At 37.2% G+C, this 26,686-nt stretch overlaps 1 protein-coding gene across 9 annotated transcripts in view; it reads left to right on the top strand.

Moving 5' to 3' along the window:
* Positions 1-26,686, top strand: part of WDFY3 (WD repeat and FYVE domain containing 3) — a 295,582-nt gene that overhangs the window by 95,364 nt on the left and 173,532 nt on the right. For 8 of the 9 annotated variants that reach the window (XM_055384561.2, XM_055384570.2, XM_055384567.2 and 5 more), the window contains 2 exons: positions 10,603-10,813; positions 21,200-21,323. In XM_055384561.2, the coding sequence (XP_055240536.1) occupies positions 10,634-10,813; positions 21,200-21,323 (304 nt within the window). In that variant the 5' untranslated portion in view covers positions 10,603-10,633. Of the gene's footprint in view, positions 1-638; positions 818-10,602; positions 10,814-21,199; positions 21,324-26,686 lie in introns of those variants that run through there. The other variant, XM_055384564.2, reaches the window with a different exon arrangement.

Below are 26,686 nucleotides of genomic sequence, written 5' to 3'. Positions count from 1 at the left end.
GATTCACTGCAGTTTGAATATAATATGCCTACATGTATTCTTTTAGGTGTTTATCATGTTGGCGTTCTCTGGGCTTCCTGTATCTGTGGTTTGGTGTTTGTCATTAATTTTGCAAAGTTCTCAAAGTTCTTTGTCATTATTACTTTATGCTGTTGCTCCCTTCTCTTTCTAGAAGTTTCTGTTGACCTATCTTCAACTCACTGACTCTTTCCTCAGCAGTATCCATCTGCTGCTGAGCCTGTCAAAGCATTCTTCATATCTGTTAGAGTGCTTTTGATTTCTAGCATTTCCTTTTTTTTTTTTTTTTTTAGAGCCCTGTTGGTATGGTGAAAGTATGGAGGAAGGGGAAATGTTTTATAATCTTATTACTAAATATCAGTGTTTTAGTGGACCTGGACTCTGGGCTGTGACCTTCCAAGTGTTTCCCCTGGGCTTTGCTTCCTTTATTCTTCCTTTTCCCTTCCTGGACCTCAAGTGAGACCAGAAGGCAAAGGGGCTGGAGTGGAAGAAATGCCCTTCCCCCAGGAGAGATAAGGCTCTGATAAAATCTTTCATCCTGCAGTGTAGGCCTTTGTTATGGAGAATACTCTGAGAGCATTTCACAGTGATTACTCACTCTTCCCCTTCTCTGCTTGAGCCAGGGAGGGGATCTTTCTCAGATCTTCGCCATGAAAACCTAGTGTGATTGCAACCCTGGAAAGTTGTGGTCCCAGCATTTCTCCCTCTCATGCTAGTCCACTTTCAACCACCACCAGTTTGTCCCACTTACCACTGAGGTGTTCCTACCAGTTCATGGCTGCAGAGACTTCTTATCCAGGTAGGCTGATTTCACCTGTGACTCTGGATTTCTGGGGTTTGTTTGCCCTGCGACCTCAGTTCTTTGATGGGTCCAAGAAAAGTCCTTGAGTTAAAGTTGATCCAGTGGTTTCTTGTGTAAGAACAGGAGATGATTTCAAAGCTCTTTACATTTTGGTGCTAAATCCCTTATTTTGTTTTTTATTTAACTTTTCTTTTCATATTAGTACATGTTCTTTTAACAGTATTCCATGACATGGATGTACCATGAATTACCTATTGATCTGTTAAAGGACTAGACTGTTTCCAACTTTTTCAGTATCACAAATGATTATAATAACAAATGATTAAATAATTATAATAATTATATATAATTATAATATAATGATTATAATAATAACAAATGATTATAATGATTATAATGCGGTAATTCACATTGTATGACATCTTTGTGATCTGTGTGAATATTTCTACAGGATAGCTTCTTGTTGACTTATATGTGTAGTAATTTCCATTTTACTTAGTACTTCTTGCTGTCTATGAAGAGAAATCCTATTAGTTTTACCAAAGTAATGATCAAAAATTGTACTTTGTTTTTATTTGCATTTCTTGGATTAGTGATTTTAAGTACCTCTTCATATGTGTTGTGTAGTGTTTTTTACTGGGAGTAGTCTATTTGTATTCCATATCTACTATGCTCTAGGGTAGTTGAGTCTGAGTTCCATGGATATCCTAGTTATTAATACTTTGTTAGAAGGGCTGCAAATATTTTTTGCCTATTTGTTTCTTATCTTTTAACTTTGTGGTATTTTTGGCCATAAGTTTGTCTTTTTTTCCCTTTTAACGATTTACTCTAAAGTATAAGTATTCCTTTTATATTTGCTACTAATATTTTATTGTTTCTTTACATGGACATCTTTAATCTATTTGGAATTATTAGTTTTCATTTATGGAAAGAAGTAGAAAATAATAACTTTATAGAGTTTTCTGTGTAGTACCCAGCAACCCAAAATTAGAAAAGAAGAAATGATGTGGCTGGGTTCTTGGAGGTATGAATACATGTTGAGAAGGTGTATAGGCCAGGAATGCAGGGGGCGTGAAGATACTGATGAGAATTAAATATGGTCTCACCTCTATTGAACAATTGGGAGAAGTCAAGGGATAAGTGATTCTAGTGAAGACCACAGATTCAGCGAGTGAGAAAGGGGGATGGATTAAAAGACCAGAGTGAGATTTTGGAATTTGAGATGTCAGAAATAAATTCCTAATGATGCCAAGATCTGGGATATATCTTGTGTAAGTTTTAGGTCAGCTGAAGTGCATCTCATTCCTGAGCTCACTCTCCCTGTACTGTGCCTTCCACTGAGGATACTGGTCAGTGATTACCAAGCTAAATGACCTGAACTACAGGTTAGCAAACATATGTAGAATGCACAACTTGTCAGTATTATGCAGTCACATTTTCCGGAAGTATTGCGTTACAAGAATCCTTTTGCAAATCTTTTATACAAAATTTTAACATATGTATAAAAACTCGGAGAATGCTGGGGATCTCAGGTCAGCCTTCAAAAGTTTATTTATTCCATAACATAATTGAATTATACTGTGTTAATCATACCAAGTAACCTAACTGCCTTTTAACTATTAAGATAAATCTACCTTTAGGGCTTCTATTAGTGGTTGCAATTTCCGCTCCGAAGATAGCAGTGGGAGCTGTTGTAGGAAGGGTTCCAGAAAGGCAGCAGGGAGATTTCAACAGTTGCTGTTGTAAATTTTATGTAAGTGAAGTATTCTTAAATGGAGGTGAGTTGCTTTTGGCTTTGGAATATGTTTTTCTGTAGGAAAAAAATTAAGCACACCAAAAAATGTTTAAATAAATCTGAGAAATTGGGTAGCTCAGGGTATATATAGTATGATGGGTCCGTAGACTGGGCTAATCTTGTAGTATCTCATAGTCTGGGCTAAAATATGATAATGACTCTCCTTGAAAGACAGAAAACTTAATGCTTCAGAAGGTAGAAATTTTAAATTCTAATTCAGGACTATATGTAGAACTTGTTTTTGTTTGTTTGTTTTGTACTGTACATGTTAGATTGCTGGTTTATATACCCAGTTTGTTGGGATCATCTCAGAGTTTTGCCTTTATTCTTAAAAAGTATAAGAGGTTTACCTTTGCTTTTCAAAGTAAAGGATTTTCCAGAAAGATTAAGAAGATTACGAAGAAGAAAGAAAAAGAAAAACCTCAGGAATTGCTTATAAATCTTTTTTTTTTTTTTTTGAGACAGAGTCTCATTCTGTCACCCAGGCTGGAGTGCAGTGGCACCATCTCGGCTCACTTAAAGCTCCACCTCCTCCCGGGTTCAAGGCATTCTCCTGCCTCAGCCTCCTGAGTAGCTGGGACTACAGGCGCATGCCACCATCCCCGGCTAATTTTTGTATTTTTAGAAGAGACAGGGTTTCACCATGTTGGCCGGGATGGTCTTGATCTCTTGACCTCGTGATCTGCCCGTCTTGACCTCCCAAAGTGCTGGGATTACAGGCGTGAGCCACTGCACCCGGCAGGAATTGCTTATAATTCTTTGATGAAACTGTAAGATTTCACTTAGCCATATGAGCTTACATTACATTTATTGAATGTAGCTAGTGTGTTTTGTTTCTTCGCTTATATAATTAAAGAGTTAGGAAAGTTATTTAAAGTTTTCAGCAGAGCTACTCAAACGCAGCTAGTTACTTGACAAATATATTTTAAAAATTTAGCCTATTTACTTGATCTATACCCATCATGATTTAAGTAATGGAAAACTGTTTAAATGATTTTGGGTGAGCAAGTTTAAAGTGGTTTTCTCTTGTTAACATAAGAGATTAGATTAAGAAATACTATCTGGGTTTGCAGTAATTATCTCATTGCTATTTAAATAAGCCCCTGCTGGCAGTCCTAACATTATTTTTTCTTATGAACCCAAATAGGGTTTGTATTAGAAAGCCAGTTCTTATACACAATAATCTTTATAAATATTTTGAAAACGCTTACTAACATTAAAATTAAGCGAAAACATTCTTCTGTGGTTTGTTCTTATTTTGCATATCTTTTCTTTATTGCTTTATAAACCTCTTATTCTACATCCAACTGAGAAATAAATTATTCCTTAATTTTTTGTGTCATTTTGCAAGTCTCTAAAACATAGCACTGTAGGGGCTTATAGTATTTCCTTTGCTTTGCTTGTTTAAATAACTAAACATGCATATAAAAAATTAAATGTTTCATGATTAAGGTAAAGTAAGAAAAGATAACATTTATTGAATGTAACTAGTGTGCTTGGCATGTTACAGAAATGATGTTATTTAAGTTTTATAAAAAGTTCATGAGGAAAGATTTTATAAATGAAAGAAACTCAAGATTCAAGGGTGTTTAGAGCCTTTCTCCTGAAGTTACCTGATTTATTATACGGGTATGTTTATAAAGGTTTGATAAGTGCCTATTCTTTCTGCTCTTTCACTGCTGAAGAATATTTTAGACATGTTACCTCTTCGTCTGAATTATGTTTTAAATGTAAACATTTAAATGTAGACAAAGCCATGGTTACCAGAGAGCAGGCCTGAAGTGTGAGATGTCCAGGTCCTTGGCGTTTTCCACAAAGAACTGGACAAAATGCACACGCAATGAAGCACAAGTAACGAAGGAATGAAGCAGCAAAAGCAGGGATTTATTAAAGCGAGAAAGCACTCCACAGGGTGGGAGTGGGCCCAAGCAAGTGGCTCAAGGGCCTGGTTACAAAGTTTTCTGGGTTTTAAGTGTTCCTTTTGAGGTCCCTGTCAGCTACCCCTTATCTGGATGAAGGATTTGGTCCATGGCTAATTAAAGGCTGCGGTGAATTGGTGCCCTATGCAGATGAAGGGATGGCCTGAGCTTGGCCCACAGCCCATCCAGGGCACTTACCCCTTCCATCTAGGACGTGGTGGAAAGGGGAGGGTTAGGGAGATAGCCTTTGAACCTTTGCTACTCTGGCCTGGGGAGATGGGGCATTTCCTTTGGTTTAGCTTTTGGAAGTTCCAGACCCAGGTGTTTTCTTTTTGATCCACCTTTGGGAAGTCAGCACGAGTTGGCCTTAGATCTCTTGCCCCCAGACCTTGGTGTTTAACCTTGATTCATCTTTACGAAGTCAACACAAATTGGCCTTAGATGCCCTGTCTCCAGACCCTATTATCCTGCCCCACCATGGTTCAGAAAACTGATATGCTGAAGTGTTACTTGGTACATTAGGAGCAAAGGAGGAATCTGATTTTTTCCCCCATCATTGAGATTATCTGAGTAATTGAGAAGTACCAGTAAACCCACTGAGCTCCTGTTTAAAAAATTATTCATTCTGGCACTTGTTTTTGAGACAGGGTCTCACTCTGTAACCCAGGTTGGAGTACAGTGGCATGCTGATGGCTCACTGCAGCCTTTATGTCCCCAGACCCAAGCAATCCCCTCATCTCAGCCTCCCTAGTAGCTGGGAATACAGGCATGCAGCACCATGCCTGGCCAATTTTTGTATTTTTTGTAGAGATGGGGTTTTGTCATGTGTCCCAAATTGGTCTCAAACTCCTCAGCTTAAAGGATCTGCCTGCCTGGGCCTCCCAAAGTGTTGGAATTTCAGGTGTGAGCTACTGTGCTTGGTCTCTGGCATTTGTAAAAGAGCAACAAGTCAGACTTTATTCAAGACCATCATGATAGATGTAGGGATCATTCCAGTGGGGTTTGCAGTGAAAGGGAGAGACTTGGCTCAACTTGGAAAAGAACGAGGAAAGTGGTCATGTTATAGCCAAGTAGCAGGGCTGGGGTGGGGGGCCAGTCAGTGGATAGAAAATTACTGAGAGGAAACATTACGGCTTCTGGCTAAACTGACCTAACAAGATTTTTGCCGAAGGCAGGCCAGGGTGATCAGAGACATCCATCACCTGGAGGATGGCGGGAGATTTGGCCACCCAATCAGATATTAGGATGGGAATTCTGGCTAAACTTACTTAGCAGGTTTCTAATTGGACAATGTAGAGACAAACACTGAAGGCTAAAAGCCAAGCCTAGTTGAGAAGAGAATTCAGAAGAGCCTAACTGGAGTTTGGTCAAGGAGAGAATCTTTGTCACTTTTGATTGGTATGTATCCTTTTGTATCTGATAAAATATTAAATAACCATATTGCAATAGCTTGGTTATATATAGTGAGATGGTATTTGTCATAATGTGATCGTGTGTATTTTTAAAATTAAAATGAAAGTTGAGGCCAGGTGCGGTGGCTCATACCTGTAATCCCAGCACTTTGGGAGGCCGAGGCAGGCAGATTGCTTCAGCTCAGGAGTTTGAGACCAGTCTGGGCAACAGGACAAAACCATGTCTCTACAAAAAATACAAAAATTAGACAGGCATGGTGGTGCATGCTGTCATCCCAGCTACTAGGGAGGCTGAGGAGGGAGAATCACTTGAGCCCAGGAGTTCGAGGATGCAGTGAGCACGGTGATTGCACCACTGCACTCCAGACTGGGTATTAGAGCGAGAACCAGTTTCAAAAGAAAAAAAATTTATGTATTTCAGAAAACTCAAAAAAGATTATTTTCACATTCTGATTGTTACCTGATGCCAAATAAATAAACGTGCTAACTAGAGTCACAGTTTCCAAGTATTTTATAATTTAAAATTGATACCTCAATATAAGTAAGCCTGGTGAAGGCCACTTAACTGGGAGTTGGCAGGCCTGGATTCTCATCCAAGTTCTATTTCACTATCGTACTTTGAATGAGTTGTTATCTTGGGGGCCTCTCTTAAAGGTGGGAAGCAATCCCATTTGCAATAGCAATAGAAAGAATGCAATTCGTAGAAATAAACTTAATTAAAGAAGTGAAAGACTTGTACACTTTAATAAAGCATTGATGAAGGACATTAAAGAAGACATTGATAAATAAAAAGATTTCTTTTGTTCATGGATTGTTAGAGTTAATGTTGTTACAATGTTCATACTACCCAAAATGATCTGTAGATTAAGCGTAATCCTTATCAAAAATTCCAGTAGCATTCTTCTTCTTTTTTTTTTTGAGATGGAGTCTTGCTCTTTCACCCAGGCTGGAGTGCAGTGGCGCCTTCTCAGCTCACTGCAACTCCGCTTCGCAGGCTCAGGTGATTCCCTGCCTCGGCCTCCTGAGTAGCTGGGACTACTGGTGTGTGCCACCATGCTCAGCTAATTTTTTTGTATTTTTAGTAGAGACAGGATTTCACCGTGTTAGCCAGGTTCATCTTGAATTGCTGATCTCAGGTGATCCGCCCACCTCGTCCTCCCAAAATGCTGGGATTACGGGCATCAGCCATTGCGCCTGGCCTCCAATAGCATTCTCTACAGAAATAGAAAAAAAATCTTAAAATTCATATGGAACCACAAAAGAACCCAAATAGTCATAGCAGTCTTGAACAAGAAAAAAACTGAAAGTGTCATTTCCTGATATCAAAATATATTACAAAGCTACAGTAATCTTAATAGTATGGTACTGGCATGAAAACAGACATATAGACCAATGGAATGGAATAGAGACACCAGAAATAAATCCATGCATTTACAGTCAGCTGATCTTCAACAAGGGTTCTGAGAACATGGAATGGTGAAAGATTGTCTCTATAATAAATGGTGTTGGGAAAACTGGATATCCTCATGCAGAAGAATAAAATTAGACCTTATTTTACACCATATACAACAACTAACTCAAAATGGAATAAAGACTTTAATATAATACCTGAAACCAAAAACTACTAGGTAAAAACAGGGAGAGCCTCGTGATATTGGTGTAGGTAATAATTTAAGTACATAAGGGACTCATGCAATTCATAGCGAAACTCAAATAACCTGATTAAAAAGTGAGAAAGCACCTGAGTAGATGTTTCTCCATAAAAGACATGCAAATATCTAATAGGTATATGAAAAGGTGCTCAGTATTAATAATCATCAGGGAAATGCTGATCAAAACCACAATAAGATATCCCCTCACACCTGTTAGAGTGGCGAGAATGTTGGCCAGAAGGTGGAAAGTGTTGGCCAGAATGTGGAAAATGGAGGACTATTGTACACTGTTGGTGGGGAATATCAATTGGTATAGCCACCTTAGAAAACAGTTTAGAGATTCTTCAAGAAATTAAAAATAGAATTATCTTTATGATACAGCAGTCTCATTTCTGGGTATATTTCCAAAGGAAATGAAATCAGTATCTTGAAGAGATGCCTGCACTCCCATGTTTGTTGCAGCACTATTCACAAAAGCCAAGATATGGAAATAATCTGAATGTCCCTTGACAGAAGAATGACAAAGAAAAGCAGATATGTATGTGTGTGTGTGCAGCACACAGAGTGGAATATTATTCGTCCTTATAAAAGGAAGTGCTGTGATTTGCAACAACACAGATGAACCTTGAGAACATTATACTAAATGTGAAATAAACCAGTCATGCAAAGACAAATACTGTATGATATCACTTACATGTGGATTATAAAATTGTCAAACTCACCGAAGTAGAGAGTAGAATGGTGGGTGCCAGGGGCTGGAGAGAGTGGGCGCCTGCCACCATGCCCGGCTAATTTTTTTTTGTACTTTTAGTAGAGACGGGGTTTCACCGTGTTAGCCAGGATAGTCTCGATCCCCTGACCTCGTGATCCACCCGCCTAGGCCTCCCAAAGTGTTGGGATTACAGGCGTGAGCTGCCGCGCCCAGCAGAAAAAAAAAATTTTTTTTGAAGTGTTGGAGTATCATGAATCCCATAAGTCCTATCCACTATCTCTAGATTATCAACTCTAGCTACAGGGTAAGGAAAAGGAGCAGAACTATACATAATCTAAAATGTTAGCTAATTTATAAAATTTTTATAGTTCACTTCAAATTTAAGTTTTGCTCTGGAGATTTCCAGGACTGTAAATACCAGCACATAGTAGGTTATTGGAACATATTTGTTGAAATATTCATATTTGGAAAACATATTTTTCAAGAATAAGATACATTGGACATCTTTGAACTGGACTAACTTCTGTTATTTTGCAGATTAAATGCTCCCCCCAGCCTTTGCCTATGTGTTAGCACTGTTTCCAGCAGTTGGGCACTTGAGAATGTGCTGAGTGCTCTCTGCACAGTAGTTATTCAGTGCAAACAAGCCATTGGCAGAGTTATAGGCAGAATTTGTCTGACTCCTCTTCACCTGTGATGAGTTACATCGTGTCCTCCTGTTAGCTACAGTGCCTCAGCATATGCCCGTAGTCAAGTATGGAATTCACTCAAAATTCTCAAGGGCAAGTGTGTTTGAAATTCTTGTTCTTAGTTTTAAAAATCAGTAGGCAGATATTTAGTAAATAAAACTCTAACCTTGCTGTAGTCCTTCATTTCTTAAGAAATGGCATACTGGCATATGTGGTTCTGTAGCAAAATTAAAAATTAATCTCAGGTGTTGCCTGCTTTTCTATGGATTAAAAAGAAAATGGCCCTTCATCCAAATTCTGCATACCCGGAATGTCCTCCCAGCCTTCCTGGTTCCTTTTGTAAGATATCCTGTTTTTGTGTCTACACTTAGCCAATTGCTGGCATCATTAGTAGTGGTTAAAAAGGGGTAATGATGCTTTCTGAAAGCTTACTGTTATTGATTCTGTGTATACTTGAACTCAGTGGTTAGTTTGTCTATTTTTTTAACTGCAGCTCCAGCAAGGGATACATTTTGCATTATGATTCAGTACACAGTAATACACCTTTATCTGAAGTAAGCTTCATGAAACAAGTTATTCTTTTCTTTTCTTCAATTTTTTTCTATTCTATTTCACTTCTTTGAAAAATGCTCATCATTATCCACTAAATGATTTAACATGACTTACCAAACTATAGTTTTAGAAAGTAGTTTTCAGTCACGTGATCATTTTCACTGTCCTTTTATGATTTATAGGATAAAGTAGGATAGTATTGTATTCAATTTGCATATTTTAATCTATAAGATACACTGTTCTTCATGTACTCAAAGTATACTTGAATTTTCTAGCAAAAAAATTAAGTAATTATAAATTAAATAACTAAAAATAGAAAATTTTGTGAGGTTTTGGGGTTTTTGACTGTCTTAGATGTTTTGAGATTTGGGTAAAGTTTGTTTTTTCATTATTTTTACATTAACCATTAAGAAATCCGTTAATAGTTTTGTGATCTCTTTCTCTTTATGTTTTTATTTATTTATTTAAAGACAGAGTCTCTGTCACCCAAGCTGGAATGCAGTGGCGTGATCTTGGCTCACTGCAGCCTCAACCTCTCAGGCTCAAGTTATCTTCCCACCTCAGCCTCCTGAGTACTTGGGACTATACACGCACACTACCATACCTGACTAATTTTTGTATTTTTAGTAGAGACAGGGTTTTGTCGTATTGCCCAGGCTGGTCTCGAGCTCCTGAGCTCTAGCCATTCACCGGCCTCGGCCTCCAAAAGTGCTGGGATTGCAGGTGTGCACCACTATTCCCGGCGCCTTTATTTTTGAACTTGATATGACTAAACTAATTGGAAACATTTATTACTTGTCTGATTAATGTTTTACATTTTATACAAATTGTGGCAAAGTGAGTAGGAACTTCCAATGCTGAGATTCATAATTTGCCCTTCAGGGGGATTTATCAAATTTTGCTTCTTTGTCTTTTCTGTTTAAAGAAGTAGAAAGATATATTTTAGACAGAATTTTCTATTTTGCAAATTTCTTATAAGCTCTTACATGCATGCTTGACCTAGTCAAGATGATGATGTTTTGACAGTTCATGTATTGACATTTTCCTACAGAATTAGAAGTGTGTCTCACCAACCAGCCAAGATGAACATGGTGAAGAGGATCATGGGGCGGCCGAGGCAGGAGGAGTGCAGCCCACAAGACAACGCCTTAGGACTGATGCACCTCCGCCGGCTCTTCACGGAGTTGTGCCATCCTCCCCGGCACATGACTCAGAAGGAACAAGAAGAGAAACTGTATATGATGCTGCCAGTGTTTAACAGGGTAAGTCCAGGTTGCCAGACACACACCTTCCGGGACTGAGGGGCACTACAAGAATCTGAAGGTTACTGGTAAGCCATAGATAGAAAAAAAATGAAATGATGAGTTAGTTTTTAAGAAGTTTGGTGTTCTCGTTTCATCTTTTCAATTTGCTGTGAAGCAATGTGACTTGATGTGAAACCTGGTCAGAATAAACTACATTTAGTGAGACTTTTTGATTTTTAACAGATAAAGTGCAAGCTGTGAGCCATTGTCTAAAATGGCCCTGTTATGGTTGAGTTTTGGAAGAGGAATAGATTGTAAATTATCAATTGTGTTATTTCTGTTATCTGTTAAAGTGATGATTTTATTACACCAAATGGTGCAACTGCCCAAGCCCTTTGTATACTTTAAAAAGTCATTACAATTTTCTGTTGTTTAAGAGATGCTGTAAGAGGATAGTTATAGGCTATAGATAATTCAAATAGAGTTAATGTTTTCATATGTTTTGTAAATTACATGTAGCAATCTTGTTGGGTATTTTTAAAGTAACAATTTTTTTAGGCCAGGCGCGGTGGCTCACGCCTGTAATCCTAGCACTTTGGGAGGCCAAGACAGGTGGATCACCTGAGGTCAGGAGTTTGAGACAAGCCTGGCCAACATGGTGAGACCCCATCTCTACTAAAAATAAAAAATCAGCCAGGCATGGTGGCACGTGCCTGTAATCCCAGCTATTCGGGAGGCTGAGGCAGGAGAATCGCTTGAACCCGAGAGGCGAAGGTTGCAGTGAGCTGAGATCACGCCATTGCACTCCAGCCTGGGCGACAAGAGTGAAACTCTGTCTCAAAAATAATAATAATAATAGTAACTTTTTTATGTTTATCAGAAGTTCACAAATACATCATTTTAAAAAGTCAGATAGTTTCACAGGCTTGTAGGTGCCCTCCTGCTCTTTACCACTAATTGCTGCCGCCATGAAAGACTTTTAAATAACATACTTTTACTGCTGTTATGTAGTTTTAATTGACTTCCTACTGAGGAATATGAGAATTCGCTTTTTTACTTCCTCTCCCTCCAAACCATAATGTACATACATACATACATACATACACTCATTCATACACGCTGCCCTCCTCATCCTTTACCTATAGTTATGCTACTTGTGTAAGCAGTATTCAGTGTTTGCTCTCTACTGACAGTGATATAAATTTAAATTTATTCAAAGATGAACCTTATACTATACTACCTTTATTTTTCCATTATTATAGAACTTGTTTTCCTCAGACTTCCTAACTGTCTCAATTTCTTTCTCTCCATGTCTTTGTTTCTTGGTTTCCCTTCTCTCGCTCTTTTTCCTCCTCCTTTCTCTCTCCCTCCCGCATCTTCTCTGCCTTGCCCTGTCTGTCTTTTTTATCCTGTGTCTGCCTGCCTTCCCCTGTTTCCATTTCTTTCTTCCTATCTGTCTGTCTCTCTCTATGCCTTTCATCTCTCTTTCTCTTCTCCATCACTGTCTTTCTGTCCTCCCATTTCTCTCTTTGTCTCCTCTCTGTCCCTATTTCTTTCCCTGTCTCTGACTCTCCCCTTTCTCTTTTTCTTCTCCCCTTTTTCCAGATCTATCTCCATGCCCCTGACGATGCCTTTCTCCACACCCACCCCCTCACCCCGTGCCCCAATCTCTGACTGGCTCTGTCCCCTGTAGTCTCACTTGTTGTCTATATTATTTTCTCTGTTCATCTATCTTTTTGTGTGAAATTTTCTAGGCTCTTCCTCTCCTCATTATTTTGAAATTTTATTGTGGCTTCAGCTTAAGCCTTCTTAATCTGAAAACTTGTATTGTTCAGTCTGGGTAAATATTCTGAAAGATTTCTTTGAGAATATTCTCCTCCATATCTTATACGTTCCCCCTTTTCTGGACCTCTGTCAATCAAACATTAGTTCTTTTAGAGTAATGTTGTGCTATTAATATCACAGTTTTAATTTCCTTGAATTCTTTGTTGTTTTACTATTATTTTATTTATTTATTTTTTTAGTATGTCTCATGTTCAGTAGATAGACTATCACTGAATCTCCAGTGTTTACATATCAGTGTTCTTGTCTTTGATTTGTGGTGGTATCTCTCTTCTTCCTCGTAAGGAACTAGACTTCTAGTTGTCTACTGCGCTGGGGAGGAACAGTCACCTTCAATTTCCGGGCTGTAAAATAATAATGTCAACCTTATTGGGTTGTCGTGAGGGTTAAATTCAGATAATATACTTACAGCACTTAATAAGTGTTTGTCCCAAGAAATGTATACCTATTATTGTTATTATTGTATCTATTATTGTTTTTGTTACGTAAATTTATTATTTTTGTTGTTGGGAATACTAGTGAAAGGGAATGAGTGAGAAAGAAAGAGTTGAAAGGGGGCAATAAAAGAATTGATTAGTATTGACGGCTCAGTGAAGGTTGGAGATGATAAAGTTATACTAAACCTTATCTGTACTGGCCTGTGTGAAAAAGTAGAGAAAGCAATACCTGATTTATTGAGATTGAGGTTTGTATAGGCTGGTAAGGCAGAAGGGCAAGAGTGCCAGGAAGGTTAGTTCACATATCACCCATGAGCTTGTGTTGGATACAACAGAAGAGGATAGAAACATTAATGCATTTATAGAATGTACATTTCCTTACTTATGAAATAATAGGATAGATTATCTGCTGAGAATGATAGAGAGAGGAGATGGTAGAGTAGGAACGTGAGAAGAGGTGGGGAAGGTTTAAAATAGCTCTTTTAAAAATGGGAGAGAGAACTATGACAAGCCATTGTTTTAAGCCCTATTCAGGGAAGTTACTAATTTTTATTCCCAGGAAGTTAATAATTTTTGTTATCTGGAAGTTTGTTTTGTTTTTAAATCTTATTTTTGTTTTACTTTAACGTCATGATGTGCTGTTGGCTACTGAGGAGTTTGAGGTAATTTCCTTCTGTCAGATTTAGGAATGTTTACAAGATAATGAGAATGTTTAGAGCAGTTAGGGGAATTGTTCTTGGCTATTAACATGAATTATTAAGTAATAGCCTACATATATATGTATCCCATGTATTTTATCAGTTAGGCTTCCACAGTCTACTAGACTAGAAGAATCTTATGACTATTTGTTTTTTTAATAAGTAGATATGAGATGCTTTAGTAATTATTCTCTATCTACTTAAAATGTTTGACTTAGTTATCTTATGTCCTATGTTATTGTAAGTCTCATTAACTATTAACAAATTCTCTCAAAAGTTTTTAATTGGTTGATTAGAAACATATGTATATGCAATGCCTTAAAACTCTAATATAATGAGTGATTTAATATCACAAAGGTTCAGTAAACTCTTAACTAATGAAAAGATAGAAAGTTATATCTGTACCATTGTGACTAATTTGAAAAATGTATTATTTTAAAAATAATTCTTATTAATTGGATATAATTAATAAACTAAAATTGTTCTTAGATACCATTTCCATTAAATTTAGAAATATATAGCCATATCTATTTAACATTTGGCTGTTTGTGCTTGAACATTCTCCACTAGTGAGAAATACCTATGGTGAGTGAATAGCTCAGTATGTTGCTAGAGCCAACCAGTTCTTACCATGATTGCTAAAAAGGAATTGCAGTGTTGATTTTTGAGACTTTGCTTGATTAGAGCTAAATGGTGAACAAGCTGTTAGACATGGACATCTAGCTACAGACTAGTTTTTAAAGTGTGCTTAATAGTGTTATTTCAGTGCATGATTTTTGCCTTTGAGAGACATGGGTTGGGAAATGACATGTATTAAGTCTTTTTTCTGGGCCAGGTCTCATGCTGGGTTCTTGAAATGCCTCCTGTTGTCTTCATTACAGTCCTACAAGGAGGCTGCTGTTATCTTCCCTCTTACTGATTTGCTCAAACTGAAAGATTATGGTGAAGTCTGAAAATAGCTGAATAATATTTATTCAGCATTCTTAAAAATAATTAACATTTAGTCCCAAGAGCAAAAGCTGACAAAGAAAACATTTGGTTTAAACTTACTCAAAATGAGTAGCATTTTAGTTGTCTAAAAATTCATAACTGCCACTGTTAATTACTGTAGTATTTGTTATATTTTGCTGTGTATTTTAAAATGTAATGTTTACCAATTAGATCTTTTGTAAGAAACTCCCCTTATTTTTTAACTTATTTCCAATTTATATTTGAGAAGCATGTAAATGTAATACAGTGTCCTTTTTTAATCCCTTACAAATTATCATTACTTTTTAATTTGTTGACTTAAGAGAGAGGTCACCGAAACTTAGAACCAAATAAGAGGGAGATCAGAAGGCAGACAGGTGAATTATTTTGTGGCAGCTTTATTACTTATTACATAATACCAATACAGTTGATACTGGAGAATGTGGCTTGGGTCTGTGCAACAAAGGACTTGCTGAATTCAGCCCTGAAATAGTCATGTTTACTTACCCAGTCCCTGGCAGAACTGGACAGTGGCAAGCCACAGCCAGAGCAGATGAGAATGCATATTCTCATGAGGCAGGCAAAGCCCAAAAGGAGAGGACGGGACTGAGTTAGGCATTCTGTTCTTCTCAGACTCTCATCTGATGGTCCTTCTTAGAAACAAAAAGAGCATAAGATAAATATTTCCTAATCATTTATATTAATTGATAAGAAATCTTAACTGATTTACCATATGAAATAATGCAATTACATCTTCATTGTTAATTTTTTAACATTGTTATTTATAGCAAATTATTTTAGGACTAATGATGGTCCATAGTCTGACTTAATTTTAGATACAACACATATTTAGGAAACAAAAGCCTCCATTTTTAAAAACTTTGTAAACATTCCAACCTCTCTTTTATTAGTCATATTTACTATATTTTAATTGAATAGCACTATTCAGTAACAAGTTTATATTGAGCCTTTATGAATGCCATTAGATAACACCATTAATTTGCTTTCCTTGAGTGCCAAAAATATTTGGTTGAAGAGGTGCCAGGAAATCTTCTGAAATCTATTTAGGTGGATATTAAAAATGATTATTTTAAAAATAAGTCAAACCATGCTATTTTTCTCTAAAGATGAACACTATGCACAGTTTAGTGATAGGGTTCATGCACAGTTTGAGAAAAATATAGTACTGAGTGATTAAGAGCCTGGCTTGGAATCAGATAGATGTAGTTTTAAATTCTGTCTGTATTACCTCCTGTTTTAAGTTAAGTTCTCTAACTCTTAATTTTCTTAACTGTAAAATGAGGCTACTAGTAGAACCTATTCTGTAGGATTTTATGAGACTTAAATGACACCAAGTTCTTGAATAGTGCTACGCAGATTTTAAATGGGTATTATATGGTAATTGTTGTTATTTCCAGTGAATTTGCAAGAAGGCATTTTTGTTCTTCATTACTTTTTTTTTAATGTTATGAATTTCACATATCTATTCTAGAATCAGCCCTTTTGAGTTGAATGTGTTACCAGTTCTCTTGCCCAACTTTCTTCCTCTGCAGGACCAGAAATTTTTTGTCGTTGTTTGTTTGAGACCAAGTCTGGCTCTGTTGTTGCTCAGGCTGGAGTGCCGTGGTACCATCTTGGCTCACTGCAACCTCCACCTCCCAGGTTCAAGCTATTCTTATGCCTCAGCCTCCCAAGTGGCTGGGACTATAGGCATGTGCCACCACACTCAGCTAATTGTTATATTTTTAGTAGACATGGGGTTTCACCATGTTGGCCAGGCTGGTCTCAACTCCTGACCTCAGGTGATCTACCCACCTCACCCTCCCAAAGTGCTGGGATTAAAGGCATGAGCCACCATACCTGGCCTAGAACTGGAAAAATCTGACAAGTAGTCAGTACTCCCTGAGAGTGAGAAGTAGAATCTACACCTTCTGACACCCAGCTTCATGCTGCATCCTCTTTGGCAAACATTTATGTAAATGATGGAAGCATTGTATAGTTTCAAGAAATACCACTACTTGTTGAAAGTAGTGAACGCATACATAATATTTTTAGATTCAGTTGTTGAAGTCAATCACAAAAACTACACTATTGTCTTTGCTACCTTATCCATTCAGTATTACCTACAGTGTCAGATTCATGCTTTAGTTCCTCTATCCCTCCAACCTTATCTTGTACCATTTTTCCTCTTACACAAAATGCCCCAGCTTTATCAGCCTCATTTTCATTCCTCTACACCCCAGAATCAATCTCACTTTGAGGTCTTTGCACAGCTCTGATCTCACTGCCTGCAACCCTCTTTCCTTGTCTCTTTGGATTGTAACTTTTCCTCATTAGTCAGTGTCATCCTTTGGCACCAGTGTCGCTTCTTCAGAGAGACCTTTCCTGACAACCTTTTTCCCACCCCAGGCATTCTCTTTCAGCTACCCTGTTTTACTTTCTTCATAATACTATCTTTAAATAATTTTAATTTTAAAATCAACTTATTTACCACTGGTCTTCTGTGCTAAAATGTCCTGTGTTTCATGAGCACAGGAATCATATTTGTTTTATTTACCTTTGTATTCAGGACCCTTCGAACATTGCCTGGCATATATACTAGGAAGTCAATAAATATTTGTGAGTCAATAAACCTTATTTAAGAAGCAATGCTTGTTCATTTCAGATTAGCAAATATGACAGTCTTTTTCTGTAGTACTGATTTTGGGTTGGTAAATTCAAGCCAGTTTTATTTATCTTGTCAGAACATTTCTTAGAGGAAATAAAGCAGTAAGCATCAGGATTTGTGTAAAAAGTTACTGGCATTTTCGATAGCATATTATTTACCCAGCATGAAGACTGGTTGAATAATTATATCCTTAACAACCGTTCAAGAAATGAGCTATTGGTTCTGTTTAGTTGTCCTAAGAACTATTAGCAATAAAATACCTCATACTAATTCTTAGGAGCAAAATATACATTGATTCACCCTGAGTAATAGGAATATTATAAACACCTCCATTAAAAAACCATGTACTCAGCCGGGAGAGTTGGCTCGCGCCTGTAATCCCAGCACTTTGGGAGGCCGAGATGAGCAGATCACCTGAGGCCAGGAGTTCGAGACCAGCCTGGCCAACATGGTGAAACCCCATCTCTACTAAAAATACAAAAAAAATTAGCCGGGTGTGGTGGTGGGTGCCTGTAATCCCAGCTACTCAGGAAGCTGAGGCAGGAGAATCACTTGAAACCAGGAGGCAGAGGTTGCAGTGAGCCAAGATTGTGCCATTGCACCACTCCAGCCTGGGCAACAAGAGCAAAAACTCTGTCTCAACAACAATAACAAAAGGCTGTGTACTCATCTCTGAGCACAGGTGGAATGGCTATTCAAAGATGTGTCATTATTAGGTTTCTCAATTTTTATCAGTCTTCAGTTTGTTAAAGAATAGAGGTTTCTGGCTGGGCGCAGTGGCTCATGCCTGTATTCCCAGCACTCTGGGAGTCCATCATGGGCAGATCAGTTGAGCCCAGGAGTTCAAGACCAGCCTGTACAACATGGCAAAATTCCTATCTCTACAAAAAATACAAAAATCAGCTGAGTGTGGTGGCGGGCACCTGTAGTCATAGCTACTCAGGAGGCTGAGGTGGGAGCATCACCTGAGCTCAGGAGGTTGAGATAGCAGTGAACCATGATTGCGCCACTGCACTCCAGCCTGAATGACAGAGTAAGACCCTATCTCAAAAAAAAAAGGGGGGGAGGTTATTTAACAGGTAACATAGATTATTTAACAAGTAATATAGATTAATTCTAAGCACACAACATTTATCAAAATCTCGGGAAAAAATGTGTTGAGGAAGTATTGAAAAGTACAGTTTATTTTTTGAGATTTTGAGATTATTACAAATTATTCATTTGTCAAACTATTGAACAGACTAGGTGTCTGGAAAAAACGATACCCTTGCAGAATTTATTTATTGTTTTAGCATTTTCAACTTAATTTGAGGGAGGTTATAAGAAACATGTAAGAAACACATTTTCTATTAGAACGATATTACATTGTTTTTTATATCCTTTTATTGGGATCTTTGGAAGGAATTGTTTATATTATGCAGTAATCCCTCCTTATTCATGGTTTTGCTTTTCATGGTTTTGGTCATCTGTGGTCTGAAAATATTAAGTGGAAAATTACAGAAACAAACAGTTCATAAGTTTGAAATCTGACACCATTCAGCTCCATCCCTCCCGGGATGTGAATTATTCCTTTGTCCAGTGTATCCATGATTTATGGGCCACCTGCCCAATAGTCACTTAGTAGCAGCCTCAGTTATGAGACCTATTGTCCTGGTATCAAGCTGCTTGTTTTCAAGAAACTCTATTTTCCTTAATAATGGCCCCAAAGTGCAAAAGTTATGGGGTTGGCCACTAATGTATGCCAGAGAGAAGTCCTTCCTTTAAGTGAAAAGGTAAAAGTTCTTGACTTAATAAGGAAAGACCAAAAACTGTGTGCTGAGGTTTTTGAGATCTATAATAAGAAGGAATCTTGTATTTTTGAAATTGTGAATAGCATATTATTACAATTTTTTAACTTTATTATTAGTTATTGTTGCCAGTCTCTTACTGTGCCTAATTTATTACTTAAACTTTATCACAGGTATGTATCATAGTAAAAAATACAGTGTTTACGGGGTTTGGTACTATCCGTGGTTTCAGGCATCCAGTGGGGTCTTAGAACTTACCTCTCACAGATAAGGGGGGACTAGTGTAATATGAGGAATAGAACTACTTCCTTAAATATATATATTTTTTCATGCTAAGGGCATTGTGAATGATGTGATTGATCAGGTTTTCTCTTCTGTATCTTTGAGCCAAAATTTGTAACCAATACATGGAAAACATAGAGGTCTTTCTGGTCTTAGATTTTTATTTAGTTTTCTTTTCCAGTCCATCTCCCTAGCTGGGTCTTTTATTTGCTTGTTTGTTTTGTTTTCCTTCTTAATTTTAGTTTATGTTCTCATGTTCTCCTTCAGTGCTCCCTGAATGTTCTCTAGAATTTGATTGTGAGGGCAGTCAGCATATAAATAAACAACCATATTTAGGGAGCATTACTATAAAAGGCAGAGTGCTGGCTTGGGAGAATATGAAGTTGAGTAAATTATGTTTTCTCCTTTTGTAGGGACATTTCCATAGGTAATAATAATATAAATTACTGTGTAATGACTGTTAAAAGGGAGAGATACTATAATAGCCTTAGAATATAGAGAATTTCCTTTCAGCTATAAAAAATATTCTTTAAAATAATACCTCAGGATATATCTAGTTATATACCCATTAAAATACCATTTCTTTTCTTATGATGGTCTGTCCAGGTTTCATTTTCTCAAATTCTCTTTGCTGAACTCATACCCATTTATTTTTTAAAATTATTTATTTTAGGCAGGGTACAGTGGCTCACACCTGTAATCCCAGCACTTAGGGAGGCAGAGGCAGGAGGATAGCTTGAGCCCAGGAGTTCAAGGCCTGTCTGGGCAATATAGCAAGAACCAGTTCTCAAAAAAAAAAAAAAAAAACAGATAAATAAAATTAAAAATAAGAATTATTTATTCTAAAGCTCATTTATTTTAAAATTTGTGTAAAAACAAGTTTGTTTCATGACCCTCCCATTTATTTTCTTTTTTCTAGTTTTTTTGGTAACAGCCTTGTTTTGTAAATTATTGTGATTAGAATGAAGAAATTCTGAGACATGAAATGAGTTTAGTGAATTCTGACGTCAGCCTGGGATTTAGCAGTAGAGCTGCTTTTCACCATCCAGTGTACCTGTACTCCATCAAAGATCCTTTATAACTTTTCTCTAAATTCTCAAATTAGCTTTCCTCAGAAAAATGTTGGCTGGATGTGGTGGCTCACGCCTGTAATCCCAGCACTTTGGGAGGCTGAGGCAGGCGGATCACCAGAGGTCAGGAGTTCAAGACTAGCCAGGCCAACATGGTGAAACCCCATCTCTACTAAAAATACAAAAATTAGCCAGGCGTGATGGCATGCGCCTGTAGTCCCAGCTACTTGGCAGGCTGAGGCGGGAGAATAGCTTGAACCCAGGAGGCAGAGGTTGCAGTGAGCCAAAATGGTGCCGCTGCACTCCAGCCTAGGTGACAGAGTGAGAATCCATCCCAAAAAAAAAAAAAAAGAAACATGTTATAATTTCTAATGTTTTTCGTGAGATTGATTCAAATTTTATCAATAATGTCTATGGGTCTTAGATTTCATTTATTTAATCATTTCTTCAACAAATTTATATGTAAAAGGAAATGTGGCTAGACATGTGATTTATTGAAAGAGTTGTATTTTCAACATATTAAGATTCAAAGTAACTGTGTAGGTAGACTTTTCTGGACTTGATTTTCAAGTCATACCACACTTCAAAATTCACAAAATAAAAAGAAAAATTTGTCAGTGCTTCATTAACAATGTCTTTTCTTATCTACAGGTTTTTGGAAATGCTCCGCCAAATACAATGACAGAAAAATTTTCTGATCTTCTGCAGTTCACAACACAAGTCTCACGACTAATGGTGACAGAAATTCGAAGGAGAGCATCAAACAAATCCACAGGTATTTTTACAGTAGCCAGCAAAAACTGATTTGTTTGAATGAACAAGCAGTTCTGTGAAAGTCCCATTAAAATTAAATGGAAAACAGACCTTGTTCTCAGCACATTGAGTTCATTTACCCATTCCCTTTCCCTTTCTTAGAGTCACATTCTTTTCCTGGTTTCAGCATCTTCAACTCTTGAGTAGTTCTGCTCAAGGCTACTCTGCCTGGACCACTACCACTTCCACCCTAACCCTTTAAAATACTCTGTTTCCCTTTGAACAAAATACAAATTCCTCAGCATGAAATTTAAGGCAAAGCTATCATCTGGTCTTTTTTTTTTTTTTTTTTTTTTAGCATACCCTGCCCTATTGCTTGTTTTCTTTTCTGTATTTCAACCAAATCCAGCTGTCCGTAGTCTTCAAACATGTGTATACTCTTATTTTAATCATTTACTTAGAATGCTTCACTGAGGAAGGAGAATCTTTCTTCATTTCAATATGTCTAAATGTCAGCATGATTAAGTCATGCTTCCTTGATGAAATGCTTTTTGATTTCTTTAGGCAAAGAAAATTTTTTTCTGTTCTGAACTACTGTTTTTCTTCTCAACCTCCTGGGTGGTCATTGTGCATGTGTCTTGATCTTCCCAGTAGACCATAAGCTACCTAGGGGTCTCTGTGTCATCTGTAGTAGTTGCTCTCTAGGCCAGTGCACAGCTGCCATTTTAACATCACTATTCACATTGTCCTGGGATGCCTTTTCATTTTTTTGGGGGTGGATTCTGTTTCCTGAATCCCTTAATTCCTAATTTTGGTAAAGCATATTTTCCAGCAGCTTTATAAAAAAGGATACAGGGGAGTTATCAGGGTTTTGTTCTGCTTGTTGTTTTAGACATACCATGAGTTAAACATTTTTTGACTATTGCTGTGAAAAATGGGTTCTTTTCTTTTCAGTAAGTAAAGTGATACCTTTAGCCTGACAACCTTTCAGCTGCCAGGACTTAGAACAAATTCCACTATATCATACAGCATGATTATTATAGAAAAGGAAATGTATTTAATACAAAACCAAGGGTCAATAAGAGACAAGAAGACACAAATCTACGACTCTCGTGATCTCACAGATACATGTGCTGGGGAGATGTGCTGAATACGCAGCTGTGGTTTACGTTTAAATGGAGAGATATTTCTGTCTCCTCCTCTCCATCCCCCATTGTTCTCCATTCCTAAAGGACAAGCTCAAGAGTAATCTTGTTAGTAAAGAGACATTTAAACTGCCTATGACTTAGGCCATTGAATACTTGTTAGATATTTATAGGAGTTGTTTGAGAATGCTAGCTGTGTAATCCAGGAAGTCCTCTTAGCAGAGATTAGAAGCTACCAATTGCTTGGGAAAGTTGACCATGGGTTGAGATGGTCAGTGGTGGGTGTCTTAGCTCTGTCCTTCCATGCAGCCCAGGATGAGCACTCAGGGTCATTTTGGAAAATCTTGCAGCTTGCATTATTGTCAGTCATCCTTTAAGTAAGTATCAGGTTCTGTGTGGGAAATCATTTTTGTCTCAGAATTTAAAAAATTTTCTTTTATAATTTAGGCTCTTACATTGTTATTGAGAAATCGAAAGCTATGTAGATTCTTGATTTTTTTTTCCTCTGTGACCTATTTTTTTTTTTTCTAGAAGCTTTTAGGATCCTCTCTTTGTCCCTGCTTTTCTAAAATTTCATAATAACATGCCTTGTGGTAGACCTATTTTTATACATGTGCTGGGTACTCATTGAACTCCTTCAGTCTGGTTATTCATATCCTTTAATTTGGGCAAAGTTTCATGAATTGTTTAATGAAATCCTCCTCTGTTTTCTCCTTCTAGTTAGATGACCTCTTAGACTGTTCCTCTCATTTTCTTATCTTTCTTCTCATTTTCTATCTTTGTGTTTTGACTACTTGCTAAGAGAACTCCTCAATTTTATCATCTATCTCTTCTATAGAGTTTTTTTTTTCATTTGTAACATTATATTTTTCTCATTTTAAAAAATATTTTTCATTTCTAAGTGTTCTTTCTTAACTGGTTTCTATTATTTTGGGGCTGCATTTTCTTCTCATCTTTCTGGGGTTTTTGTTTTTGTTTTTGTTTTTGTTTTTGTTTTTTGAGACGGAGTCTCACTCTGGCCCCCAGGCTGGAGTGCAGTGGCGCGATCTCAGCTCACTGCAACCTCCACCTCCTGGGTTCAATCAATTCTCCTGCCTCAGCCTCCTGGGTAGCTGGGACTACAGGCACGTGCCACCATGCCCGGTTATTTTTTTTTTTTTTTTTTTTTTTTTTTAGTAGAGACAGGGTTTCACCGTGTTAGCCAGGATGGTCTCGATCTCCTGACCTCATGATCCGCCCGCCTCAGCCTCCCAAAGTGCTGGGATTACAGGCGTGAGCCACTGCGCCCGGTGGTTTCTTGTTTTTCTTTCAGATTTTTGTCTCCATAAATAATCTGTTTCTTTCAGGTTTAATAAAAAGGGTTTTTTATCAATTTGTTTTTGTCTTTGTCTTTTATGTTAGAGAATGTCCGTACATGTCTCACCCTTGATCATCTGCTCTTACAGAAGAATGGAGCATTAAAAAGCTTTTTAATTGTGTGTGAAGCTTGCAGCTGTGGGCTGCAACATAAGATGATCTTGCTAGGCTGTTTTTTTGGTGATCTTTTTCCTAAACTAAGCAGGTGCTCAGAGAATTGTCCAGTCTCTGCTTGGAAGATATATGCCTGACTCAGCATTTTGGAAGCAAAGTAGGGGAAAGGTTTGGGGACCTCAAGGTTTAGTATATAAGCTTTTATTTTACCTTTGTATGTCCACATGGTGCCTTGTGCCCCTCAATCCGTACTCCCTCTCTTACTCTTTTCAGTGAACAAACAAATCTTTGGTCTATAGGGCCCACATAGTAGTAGGGACCTTGGGTCTAACTGCTCTTGAACATATTTTCCACCAGTCCTTCTCTGTGTAGTTCATTATTTACTTCTGCTTCCAAAGGTGCGTTGTGCCACCAATTCCTGAGCCTCTCAGGGGTTCTTTGGTAGTTTGGTTGCTTTTCCACTTTTCCTGAATTACTTCAAGATTCTAGGGTTTGCTAATCAGTATCCGTGAATCTCTCTGCTATTTTAATATCCAAAATTTCATTGCTTTCACTTATTCTGTTCTTCTTCTTAAAAGTTTATACCTTTTAAAAATCCTTTTACAAGCATTTTAATGGATGTATTCATCCATTTTCACAGTACTGTGAGGAAATACCCACGTTGATGAAATTAGATATCCCCATTCTTTCTTGAATGACATACTATATTAGGAAAAAATTCCTAAAACTTATTTATACTTGCCTCTGTTACTATATTTTTAAACACCTAATCTGCATGTTTGTAGAAAGATATTTTGCTACACTGGAGATTCGTTTTCCTAACTCCCTTTATGATTTTACATCCACAGGGCAATTTTTTAGATGTAATGAAAGATGTCTTAAATCAAGTAGAAGATGTCTCATTGTTAATTACAGTAAGAATTACACAAGTTTTTTTTTAACTTTTAAGTTTAAAATAATCGTAGACTCTTAGGAAATTTCAAAAATAGTAGCTAGGATCATGTGCCCTTCATCCACTTTTCCTCATTGATGACATCTTATTAACTAGGGATTTTTTAAGATACATTTTTTTCATATTGTGTAATTTCACATAATTTTTAGTTTTAAGCTTGTGAAATTCATTAACCTTTGAATCCTATGATATTCAATTTATTTTGTGTGTTACTTCCTCATGAAAGATCTTTCCTAAGTACCGTATCTCAAATAGGTCTTCTATCCTCTGTCCCCACACTCATTAATATCTATTCAGTCACATTGTATGTTAACCTTCATAGCTTTGTTATCATCTGAAAGTATTTTATTTACTTATTTAATTTTATTGTCTGTTGTGTTCACCCGTGTATTACTAGCACCTAAATTTTTACTGATTTTAGACATAGGATTTCTCTGCCTTTTTTTTTTTTTAAATGCTTTGAGAATCGGAGTAGAGTTAGAAGGGCCAGCCTTCCTGATTTTTATGAGAGAAGAACATAATTCTGGAGTGTCTCCTCAGTTAGCCTTACCCTGGCTATGGGAATCCTTGTTTTTTTTCTTTCATTTTTAGTTTAGAACATTGGAAGATTCTTTTGGTCAGTGTTGTTATCAAAAATACATTCATGGAGACTTTGTGACCTATTGATTTTTCTAGTAAAAAGTTCTAGATTTTTCAGGGCCTAAGTATATCCTAAATCATCCGACTCTTAATATTTCATCTTTATTTTTTATTTACTTATTTTTATTGTGCTTAAAAAACACTTAATATGGGATCTACCCTCTTAACCAATTTTTAAGTGTGCAGTACAGACTGTTAACTATACATACCATGCTGTACAGCAGATCTCTAGAACTTTTTGTGTCTTACATGACTGAAACTATACCCATTGAACAGCAACTCCTCATTTCCCCCTCTCCTCAGCCCCTGGCCACCAACCACCATTCTGCTTTCTTATTCTGTAAGTTGGACTACTTTAGATAGCTCGTATAACCTTTTATAGGAGGTTATCATTGAAAAGAATTTTGTCTTAATTTACATTCACACACTTTTTCTACAAAAAAACAGGTGAAGTGAACCTTTAATTATTCCTTTGAAGGTTGGCTGTGTTCGTTGTTCACCAGAACAAGATTATTCTTCCAGTACCCCTCTGAATTTGCTATGGAAGACTTGTTATTTTGGGTGTTACCTAATCAGCACCCACAGACACAACCTTTTGTTATCAGATTACTTGAGATATGGGCTGTAGATATCTCAGTAGGAAACAAGCTTATGTGCAGTTCTGTTGTTTACATCTATCTGAAGTTTGTGAAAAGGGAAACCTTTTAGGGAATATCAAGTTGCAAAATGGATACATGGATGATTTGTTATACGTTTAGGTCAAGTCACAGTCTCCTTGTCTCCCTTAATTCTTTCTTGGTCCTTTGCCTCCATGTGGCTTTTGCTGGAAGTAAGTAGTGACTCAGTTAATTTGACAAAAACATAATGTTGTGGCCAGATTGCATAGAGGGTGTATCTTAAGATTTTTCCCCATCTCTTCTAGTTAGCTCAGCCAGTTCTAATTCTGCTTAAGTTTAAGGGCACATGGTCAATTTATATCAGCAAAGCAGAAAATTCCTACTTGCATAAAGTAGTATCTTTAGTTTATTATTAATGTTTTTCTACATGCTAGGTGCCACTGTTAAACCTAGTAGTGCAGTCCCCAATATGGGCAGCAATCCAGCAATGGAGAGGCTGGATGATGTTGACCCCAGTACTCTTGTGGTGGGATTAGTGGAATTTAGTGAATCCCTACTTAGA

Source organism: Gorilla gorilla, chromosome 3 (genome assembly GCF_029281585.2).
Source record: "Gorilla gorilla gorilla isolate KB3781 chromosome 3, NHGRI_mGorGor1-v2.1_pri, whole genome shotgun sequence".
NCBI lineage: Eukaryota > Metazoa > Chordata > Mammalia > Primates > Hominidae > Gorilla > Gorilla gorilla.
The sequence above is the reverse complement of the archived record's forward strand: the minus strand, read 5'-3'. Positions and strand labels throughout refer to the sequence as shown.